This window comes from Rutilus rutilus (genome assembly GCF_951802725.1).
Source record: "Rutilus rutilus genome assembly, chromosome: 2".
In the NCBI taxonomy this organism is placed as follows: Eukaryota; Metazoa; Chordata; class Actinopteri; order Cypriniformes; family Leuciscidae; genus Rutilus; species Rutilus rutilus.
This window is the reverse complement of record NC_140210.1, coordinates 62,004,287-62,015,550: the sequence shown is the minus strand read 5'-3', so window position 1 is coordinate 62,015,550 and position 11,264 is coordinate 62,004,287. Positions and strand designations below refer to the sequence as shown.

General features: G+C 39.3%; 1 protein-coding gene and 1 long non-coding RNA gene across 3 annotated transcripts in view; both read left to right on the top strand.

Moving 5' to 3' along the window:
- The first annotated feature begins 322 nt into the window (after positions 1–322).
- LOC311286285 lies at positions 323–3,602 on the top strand. Its single transcript, XR_014626530.1, has 3 exons — positions 323–385; positions 464–680; positions 893–3,602. It is a non-coding gene; the product is annotated as an uncharacterized lncRNA (long non-coding RNA).
- Positions 3,603–8,513: 4,911 nt separating this feature from the next.
- Positions 8,514–11,264, top strand: part of LOC311286243 (integrin alpha-M-like) — a 49,424-nt gene continuing 46,673 nt past the window's right edge. The window contains exon 1 of one of the 2 annotated variants that reach the window (XM_084402365.1): positions 8,514–8,679. In XM_084402365.1, coding sequence (XP_084258491.1) covers positions 8,646–8,679 — 34 coding nt within the window. In that variant the 5' untranslated portion in view covers positions 8,514–8,645. The remainder of the gene's footprint in view (positions 8,680–11,264) is intronic. The other variant, XM_084402366.1, reaches the window with a different exon arrangement.

Genomic DNA, 11,264 nt, shown 5'->3' with positions numbered 1-11,264 from the left:
GACCTTATTGATTATTATCCTTTACCAGCATACACATTCTCTGACATGGCAGTAATTGTACCACATCATTCCTTTCTTTCAGTGTACAGCCACGATGCTGGAGCAAACAGTCCCACAGGCCTTGCCAGGAGAATCTGAAGCTGTTCAATAGATGTTATTGATGGAATTTCTATCTCTCTTATTGGTAGACAGGCTATTTTACTGTCATTTTGGGTTGCTGTTTTGAATATTTTTCCTCTCTCCTATTGCCAATGCATTATTAATAATCATAATAATCAACACCCCAAAATGATGTACTGTAGCATGTTTACCAACCTTTCCTTAAATGATGGACAACTTCTATTTTCTCTCAATAGCTCGTTCATTGGCTGAATCCTAATGGACTGTAAGACATTTTTTCTCTGATGTTACAAGAGTACACATTGTCTGATATAACAGTAATTGTCATTTTCTTTCTTCTCAGTGTACATCAATGCCTACTTTTCTGGATAAAATGATGGAGATTGTGCCAAGGGCACTGCCGAATATTCCAGAATCTATCCACAACACTATAATTGATAGAATTGTAAATGCTGGCGGCTTTACATCAACACAAGAACTCAGATATGTAAAAGAGGACGACTTTGCAGACTTACTGGCTCTTGTTAGACGACGACAACTTTTGGAAGTATTCCAAATAGGTAAGCTTGCTTTTTAAGTTACAGTACTATTCCATTACATCATGGCTTGCAGAAGTTCATAACCAATGTATATTTCACAATTTAAAAACCATTGCTGGGATTTGGATCTGGATTGATTTTCTGGGGGAGGAGAGGATTCTGCAGTTGTTATATTTTGTTGATGCCTTCAATTAAGTTCACATGACCCATCTCATATTTTTTGTCATTTTTAGAGAGTAAAGTGATCACAGTAAATCTTGAAATCGTCCCATCCTCCACCACTGAAGTCAGCAGCAACTGTCTATCAATCATCAGTCTATCTGGAAGGAAATCATGGCCAGAGTCTTTTAAGGTGCCATGGGACGTTATGCCTGCGGAGATTCGCAGTGCCATTTCTTCTTGTAAGTGTAATGATATGACGCATCGCCTGCCGCCTGATAATAGGCTACTGAGCTGGGGACTATTTTCAGGCGCTGCGTCATATCATTACGCCTGCTGCACTCATGGTACGGCAGCAAAGTTTCTTGATTATTACGCAGGAATGAGAGTATAGTTCCTAGCCATATCAGCCTAGAAAATCGCAACTTTTCCGTCGGTCTTAGTACACGATGTAACTACAGAAGAGTCAAATTTTAAATAGGAAAAATATCGAAACTCTTTGGTCATTTTTTTGAGAGAGATGCTAATGTACCGCCAGACCCGGAGATCGGCTGAATGGATTCGAAAACGGTAAAACTCAACTGTTTAACTCTGGGGGAGTTGTAAAATGAGCCTATTTCCAAAAAAAAGTGGAGTATCCCTTTAAGTGTTAAGCATTGGTTTGAATGTATTCATACATGTTGAAATTTAGTGGTTTAGGTAACACTAAGTTGTAACGGAAGGCAGGTCACCCGGCCTAGGTGTTGATTAAATTAGCATCATCATCCCGTGATCCAACCCCCTCTAGTCTCTATGATCTAATTAACTCACTGGAATCCGCATTTACACATCCCTCTATTGTCTTAAGACTCCGACACGCAGGACGTGCAGACCGATTGGCGCCTGCTATCTGCATAAATCATTGATCCCTGTTCCAAAAAGCCCCTAATCTATTTCTGAGTCAACACACAACCTTCTGTTCACTGCCTCGGCTAAGATTTGCGACCAGCAAAACGCCAGTCGGACTGGAGATCCCATTACCCCTGGGGATGTTCACAGCATCTAACATCTCACAAACAAACCACGACACTGTTAACAGATGTTCGGCCAAAAGCCCCTTGAGTGTAAAACGCACACACACAGTAATCCCCCTGAGGGGGGAGCAAAAGTTTACCACGAGGTGTGAACTCTGAATGACTCTGCACGCCAAACGCACACACACACAAAACACAAAGAGACCATACTATATCCTGACCACGTGTGGTTAGGATTACCCTGTAAACTATATAAAATGTATTTCTGGTTGCGTTTCAGGATCCCAATACCCAAATTACTATATCTATAAGCTGTATTGTTTTATAATCAATTTGATGTGCATGTAATCACGAGAGATCATGTATCGTTGTGTTATTAGATCACAGAATCATCATTCGCGGTATTGTTTTGTTCCAAAGAACCCAACGGTGTTGAATCTTTAACCCAAAATGCCGGAGGATGCATTCTTTCATTAATATCAGGTTATAAATGTTTATGAACGAGTTTATTGCTTCAGTACAAGTCGGAAGAGGCGTGTACTTTTACAAAACGAAGGAGGCGGCCGCAACACGCCCTTCCAGATGATTGGGTCACGCACATGAGAAGGCGTGGCTGTGGCTCCTTCAAAACACGGCGCCATATCTCTTGATCCTTGCAGTTCGCCGAGAGAGAGAGACCCGCCTCCTTCCTTCCTCCAAGAAACCTTTGTTTTCTTTTTATTTCGTTTTTATTCTAAGTCTTTCTTTTCTTGATAGTTTACCTCAGTTTGATAATTTTCTTACAAACCAACGAAACCAACTTTAGGCTAAATCATCTTTGGCTAAGTTTAACGAACGCTCTGAGTTACCATCGCAACAAACCCCGCCTTGACGACGCTGCTGACCACGTGTTCCAGGTTCCTTTGTTACACGAGACGCACACAAGAGGGCCTCACTGAGCAAGTACTGCATATCCTTAAATTCGCAATCCGAAAGAAATGCTGTTTTAAGTTGTCTAAGAATTACTAGAAACTGTTGGGGTCTCGTTGTGAAGGAATGTTTTAAACTGTTTTGCCTTTCTTCCTTATTCTGACTCTCTCACACACTCTCACACCCACACTTACACTCACACACCCACGTGCTCCCGAACACACACTCACACTTTTCTCAAACTTACACTCACACACACACACGTGCTCCTAAGCCCACACACACCCTCACTCTTTTACACACACACTAAATCCTCTAACACTCTCTCTCTCCTTCTCTCTATCCATCTCTCTCTCATAATTTTGTTTGTTTTATTTTATTTTATTTATTATTGCGATCGTTTATATTGTTTGTTTATGCATATTTACTCCTGCGTGACTGAAATAGTACATGTAATCCTAGTTGTTTGATTAAAATCCTATAATCTTCTGAAGTTGAATCTGTCTCATATTGTTCCATTACTGAAATCCCTGAAAGTGCGATTTACTACAAGCTCTACCTTTATTTTACTATTAAACTATTTAAGTTGTCTAAAACACGAAAATAGTCCTTCCTAGTGGCCACAGGAAGATTATTTGTCGGTGTTAGAGACAATAGGTTTCTGTTCAGAAACTGTGCATCCTATCTGCCGGACGGATAGTTCGCATGATAAATGAGCATTAACTTCTACCTAAATTTCCCCTAATTAAAAATATAATTCTATCTACCTATACCAGTAATTACTACGAGTAATCATGGTAATTATTGATATACGTTGAGGTCTGACCTATTCCCTATTTGGAATAATTTAATTTGTGTAAACGGCATATGCATATTCATATCTTATGAATATTACCTCTCATTTGAGCCAATAAATTCCCATAACAGACCCAGTGTCGCTACAAAGTGTTGAGGTTCAGTATGTTGTTACAATGAACAGTGTATTTGGGTTTAAAAATGTATTTGCTACTTTTTAAGCCATGAACATGAGAACATGAGATTTGTTTGTGATTAATCTGAGCCTATGTGTAACATTTTTATGTGACCAGGAGTCACAGTGTATATCCTTGGTTTGAGTCTTTTTAGCTGAATTTTAGCAGTTCAGGGAACATTAAATGTTGAGGTTTATGGCCCTATCTTGCACTGACGCAGTGCAAAGAGACGCAGCTGTTATTTTCCGTCGAGCGACCACAGATGTCAGCAATGAACATGATATACCTGTATATTTCTGTGATTGGTCTGATCCATGTGTGCCTACATTTGTAAGTATTTACCTTTCAGTATTTGTATTACAATAAAAACAAGTTAGTTTCAACACGGAACTATTAGTTTTCTTTCACTTAAGTGTTATCTGATGTATTTATTAGTGAATGTGGTGTTTCTCAATGTGAAAAGATTTTATGTAATAAATTGTTTTTTAATTGTCAGAACAGTCTCAGTCCTCTTTGTGAAGACCGAACCTGTGTTGTCTGAGGGCGCTTTCACACTGGCAGTTTAGTGCGGACCGGGGCACGGTTCGCATGAAGAATCGCTAATGTGAACGCTGTCATTGGACCCGGGTGCGCACTAGAGTACCGAACCCGAGACTACCTGGAGGAGGTGGTCTGAGCTCGGTTGCTCCCGAACCGTGGCGCGGTTCGCGTTAATGTGCAAGCAACACGGACTCGGGTGCGTGCTTGTTCATGAAGTATAGTATCCCGCGCATGCGTATCACTGTCGATATCATTGTTTCCTCACACACGACAACCATGAGTGGCAGGGGAACGTTGTGAAACACACCATGTAATGAACATAAACGTAGTTGTTTCTCACTATGTTGTGCATAATAGCACCAAAAAAACAGACAAATTACAGCTATGCTCAGTCGAGTTGTATTCTCCATGCGTTTTCCGTGTGCGTTTGCGAATGACGTAAGATCACTGCAAACGCACCTGGGTTCGACACAACTAATTGAGTGTGAAACCAGACCAACGCTGCGGGGGGCGCCGGGAACTAGCGCACTCGGGTTCGGACCGCAGCAAACGAACCCAGTGGAAAAACGCCCCGAGTATATCCTTGTTGGGTAGGCCTGGTGTATAGAGATGAGGAGGACTTCAAATGCAGTGATGAGAAGTGAAAAGTTTATTAGTAAACTTTGTGAACAATATAAAGTTCAGTGACACAGTGAACACATGTTAAGCCTCTCCGATTGGTGGTTCCTGTGAGCACAGCCCACACACATACGGACGTGTAGAGAAGAGGAGACCACCGACAGACAGAGAGAACCCAGTGAAAGAACTGATTTTCCTGCTAAAACAAAACTCACCCTGCAATAAAGCCATAAAACGCACCCTGGACAGCAGATAGCAAAGATCGAGCACAGGACATGGCCCTGACCAAACTTACCTCCTTGTCTCCTTGTCTGACTTCAACTCATCCCCCCTCTCCCTCCTCAAGGCACTGAAAGTTCACTAAGAATGTCTATATAACACATATGGTGTATCTTGTGAATCTACTGTTTTTCCTTTTCATGTTTGGTATCATTTTAAGTATCTCAGTGCGATTGGTAAAATGGTCTTAATTTCATTGCAGTCATTGGTTTAATGAGACAGATTGAGAACTAAGGAGAATCCTGTTTCTCCTCTCTGGGTGATATCTCTTTAAGATATCTCCTGAAACCAGGTGCTACTCCTCTGGGGTACATGGATTGGCCCAAACAACTCTAAACAACATTTGTATAACCCCTTTTGTTCTGGTCTGGTATTTAAGGCGAGGGGACAGAGCAGTCTTTGGGACCCTGTAACCAGGATCATCCCCCATACAGTGATGTTTCAGTGTTTTCCTGTTGGAAAGCCCCTCACACACCACTGTGTGTCTCTGTCAGGATTACAGTACATTGCTTACTTTTAGAGTCATCTTTGAGTGAATGATGTCATGTATTTACTATCTCTGAATTGGCTTTTACTTCTGTAATTGGCAGGATACATTTTTACCGGACAAATAAATGTTACATCTTGATTTATTCTGAAGTTTTCTGAACTCATTATTTTAGTAGACTATGAGGAGGCTGGTGCTACCGCAGATCTGTGTCCAGGATAGGTCAAACTAAAGGCGCATATGAACGGAGCAGTAGCACGTCATCTGAAGACCTGTTGAGTTCTGTCTATCACTGACCTGGCAAGTTGTACGGAAGTGGCTAAATAAACTAGTCAAGTCAAGTCAAGTATATTTGTATAGCGCTTTTCACAATACAGATTGTATCAAAGCAGCTTCACAGTATTAAATTAAAATAATACAACAAGGTTTGTTTCTAGTGGAATTTACTGATAAAATCAAATTAGATCAAATCAAACTACACTTTTCTGTATGAGTGAGCAGTAGGCAATCGACTTAAGAGGTAAAAGCAAACCCTGCACTCTTTGACCAAGATCAGACTGGCGAGGCTGTGTCCGGGAGATCCACGTAAACCCAGGGCGTGTGACTCTGTGCGGCATCGGGTCCCTCAATGAATGAATAATTGAAAGTATGGGATACTCAGAATAATCAAAGATCTAAATTAATTCATAATCAGTATTTATGACTATTTTCTAATCAGAAACACAATCTAAATTTGATTATCATTTGAAATTGGAGTCAGATTAAGCGTAAAGTAATATTGAAACTAAATTCCAATAAATTAAGTGAACTTCACTGGAGCGCTGAAAAGACATACACGCATTATGCCTTCGCCCAGAGCGTTTGATTCTGTCATTGGGCCAACGTGTGGTCCTTACACTTGTGATGTTACATTTGACACTGAAGCTTCAAAGCGCGTATCGAGGACGCAGCGCAATTTCTCAGGAAGCTCCGTGCCGGAGCGCGTATTGTTTTCAGAAAAACAAGTGATAAACGAGAAACGAAGCCTCACTTTCTTTCCAGTCCACGTGAATGCTTCACTTTGCATGTCAGAATGTTTGATCACCAAGACCACTACTCTACAGGTTTTTGGAAGTTTAAGTCAATTTACTAACATTTATATATAGCCTCAGTGCTTCATGTTACATGATCATATATTCTGACATATAAACAGCATAGAAACCATAAAATAATTAGACCACCATTTACTTGCATCAAGCAACTCTGTTGATATTTTTATAATTAGTATTAATATAACCGTTACATTTAATTTATTGCCACACTTTAATATGTGAATATTATTATCAGAAAACTGAACATTTAGCATAGTCAGGCTTTTGTTTGTGTTAAAGGATAAAACAACGGAGCTCTGTGCTGAGCACTCGGGTTTATGGCTGCTATAAATTTGACCTGCCACAAGATGGTGCTGTTTTCGACACTCTTGATGCTTCAAATCAATTAGGGGAAAGCCTCAGTGCTTCATGAGGCTTCATTTGCCCATCCCTACCTTACACCAGGAATGTCCAGCAATAGACGATTAGCTTCTCCTTTCCAGCAATGTCCAGCAATAGACGAGTCTAGGCTTCCTGATCACAGATCACAGATCACAGATCACAGATCACAGATCACAGATCACAGATCACAGATCAGCAAAACAGAAAACACAAACAGCCAAGGAACACACACGTGACATGTAACAATCCACTGACAACACTGGTAGACACAGCTGGGAATATAAAGGGTAGGGGAAATGAGCGACAGGTGAGGAAGATCAGCTTGTGATTGTGCTAATTGCCCACATCACCAGCTGCAGAAATAGCAGGACAAAAACAAAGAACAGAGAGGGGCCGGTGACACACCCTGACCCGTGACAGTCCTTGGGTGAAAGCCCAGAGGTGGCGTAGTTGGCTACATTGAAAATCTTGTTAGAGTTTTATTAAAGAGGGGGGGTGAAATGCTATTTCATGCATACTGAGTTTTTTACACTGTTAAAGAGTTGGATTCCCATGCTAAACATGGACAAAGTTTCAAAAATTAAGTTGTACGTTTGATGGAGTATTTCTGTGCCAAAAATACTCCTTCCGGTTTGTCACAAGTTTCGGAAAGTTTTTTTCCGAGTATGGGTCTGTGTGACGTCAGCTGGGGCGGAATTTCCTTATACGGGTCCTAAGGGCACTTCTCCTGGAGGGGCGCGCGCGCACCCGTAGACCAGAGCGAGAGAGCGAAAGCAGTATGCCCATCAAAGCACTGTGCTCGACTTTAGGGAAGTCATCGGCTGCGCTGCCCAGTTCTACGCCGGATTTGCAGATCTTCTAATGCTTAAGGATGGAGCAGTCCCAACGATAAAGGTTCACGGTCGTGCATTGGAACCGCAGGTGGTGAGTAAAACTGCTTCAAACGTCTGTGTGTTGTTAGCTATCGCGTAAGCACAGCAAGTAAACAACATTCGTGATTCTTTAGCTCCGCCCACACGGCCCGCCTCCAGCCACTCGTTTTTTTCCGGAAAGACTCGGTACAGCCTATCTTTCTTTTATAAATATAATAAAACTAAAGACTTTTTGGAGATATGAAGGATGCAATACTACTCTATAGGTACTCAAGATTAACATGAGATTGAGTGAAAATGAGTGTTTAACCCCCCCTTTAAATGTGAACTTCCTTGCTGCTTAGCTTGGCTCTTATCCCCCACTCTGCCACATTAATTTAATTTAATATAATATAGGCTATAAATATGGTATAAAATAAATGATTGATTTAATTGCTATTCGCTGACAGTAAAATGTTCTTCTGAGATCAAATCCTGCTCTGGCCTCAGTGAGGGGATTCAGAATCAGCCAGAGAATCTGTGATAATATTGGCTGTGTAATGAAAACAATCATACACACACACACACACACACACACACAGCGCAGGAGTTCTGACTCTGATCCAAAAGGAGTGACTATGATGGAATAAACAGGAATCTCCCACAGACCAGCTCAGAAACATCAGGATGGAGACGCACAGCTGGATTCTCTTCATATGGGGTGAGAGGTTTATTTATAACATATAGATCATCCGTAAAGTTAATAATGCTACGGTTTTCTTGTAGTGTTTGTGTCAGTCTAGAGTCATTGTTTTCTAAAAGAGCCCGTTCTGTGAACCGACCGAGAAACTAACGGTAAAACAGTGAGTGTATAACACAGTTTTTACACTGATTTTACACTGATATAACCAGGGTAAAAACAAACAGTGTGCCTCTGTGATGCAGTTCAGTGTCCCGGGAGAGATTCAGTCGTACTGGCGGCTCTTATATAAACTCTCTTCTGCGGAGAGATATCAAAACTAAAGCTTGTCTCGCACTCCAAATGTGTCAGAACGTTGTTCGTGTTAATACAATACACAATACAGAGCACCTATACGACATATCCCTTCTGCAAGATGTTCAGCAAAGATAACATTTATTTATCACTTTATTCTGAGACATTCGAGCATTTGTGGTCTGTCTATTGGAGACGTATCGACTTTTGGCCTCATCTAACCCCTTCCCCATCACCCCCAATTTTGGCAAGTGCTGCATACATGAAATGCCCAAAATAAAAAGGTTACTGCTCTAAGTAATTCTGAATAGAAACATAACACACATACATTTAGAAAGCCAACACTTGAGAGTTTATAGTTCAAGACTCAAAATTAACCAGACTGTTATTAATATTGAGATATATAAGCTCAAACATATTTTGAACTAAAATAATCTGGGATCACCAGTGATCCCTGACAGGTAAGGGGCTAAACAGCAAGCACAAATCAAGTCAATCAGCCACATTTGAGGCATAAAGATTAATAAAAGAAAAGCATTTAAACAGACATTTCAAATGATAATGATGGTAAATACATCAAAATGATAGTAATGAGAAACACATCAACATGATAATAATGATTTCTTAAAATGATGATGGCATTTGATTAAATGATAAAACATAAGCAAATGATGCAACATAAGCAAGAAATATTTTTTTCCTTTTTCTGATTCATCAAGAGGATTTACTAATTGTAGAGTTAGCAAAAGTTATCATGAGCATTGTAATGTTTGATGCGGATGCCATAACAAATATCAGTAGACTGGGAAGATTTTAAAAATGTATATCATATTAATGTTGTCACATTATTCAGGTAAAAAAAAAAAAAAAAAATTACTATACACTATCAAGAAAACAACAACAAATAAAAATTATATTTTGTAGTTTTACATTAACAATGTAATTAAAAGTTCTAGTTATTAACATGAAATATATTTCCCATCAGGTTAGTGTTAAGTTTTCAAGCATGAAGCTGAGCAAATACCATAATGTGTTCAGCTTAGTCAAAATAACAAAGAAAGAAAAGGATGCAGCAAGAAATTGTAGAACCCCCTCTAAGCGGTGGAGCGCATGGTCTGTGCTAGATGATTTTATCTAATGCAACTTGTGTGATGCTGGGTTTTCTTCAATTAGCAGTTTTTTATTCTTAAGTGCTTTGTTCTAATCGCCATATGCAATAGTGTCGTAAATGCAAAAAGACTGTTTGAATATGAACCGTGTCTGTGTGTGAATGAACGGCACATATGTTTACTCCAGCTGTAAACAGCGCGCGCACTTACATTAGCAAACATGTTATTTTTACATGAACACATCTACTAGTTTAGCTTTTACCAAACTATATTGCTATACTGAGATGAGTAAAAAACTACTGAAATATGTTGAAATAAAATGTCTTTGTATAAGCAACGTATTAAACTGCAAATGAACATATATATCATAAAAACGATATGTTACAGACGAAATATGAATGTTTAGACAATATTTTGTTGATTAGTTTTGGATAGATTATAAAGTTTTTACAGTAATAGTCTTTTTACTGTAAAAACTTTATAATCTATCCAAACCTAATCAACAAAATATTGTCTAAACATTCATATTTCGTCTGTAACATATCGTTTTTATGATATGTCACATCACATCAAATAAGCTTTTCTTTGCCAATTTCTGCTCATATGTTAAATATATAGTATGTGATATTTTGTTAAAAATAACGTAGGTGTATTGAATTATCAACTAAGATGTTATTATAGTGTTTGTTCCAATATTCAAACTAATAATAATAATAATAATAATAATGCATTTTATTTATAGGCGCCTTTCTCAACACTCAAGGTCACCTTACAAAATCAAGAATAAAACACTCAATCTTAAACAAGCAATCAGAGAAAACAGGCAATAAAATAACATGATAATATTAATAATAATATTAATAACTATTAATAATAAAAAACAAGAGAAAGGGTGGGGTCATTACAGTCAAAACAAATAAAAAATTAAAGAGAGTAAGCCTGTCTGAAAAGATGAGTTTTTAAGTGAGTTTTGAAAGTGGTTATGGACGTGGAGTGTTGAATGTAGTGGGGCAGAGAGTTCCAGAGGTGTGGGGCTGAGTGACTGAAAGCTCTAAGCCCCATGGTAACCAGATGAGCAGGTGGAAGGATGAGCTAAATGGAGAAAGAGGACCTGAGAGAACGAGTGGGTATCTTGATATGGAGGAGCTCAGTGAGATACTGAGGGGCAAGATTGTTGATAGCTTTAAATGTAAGGAGGAGGAT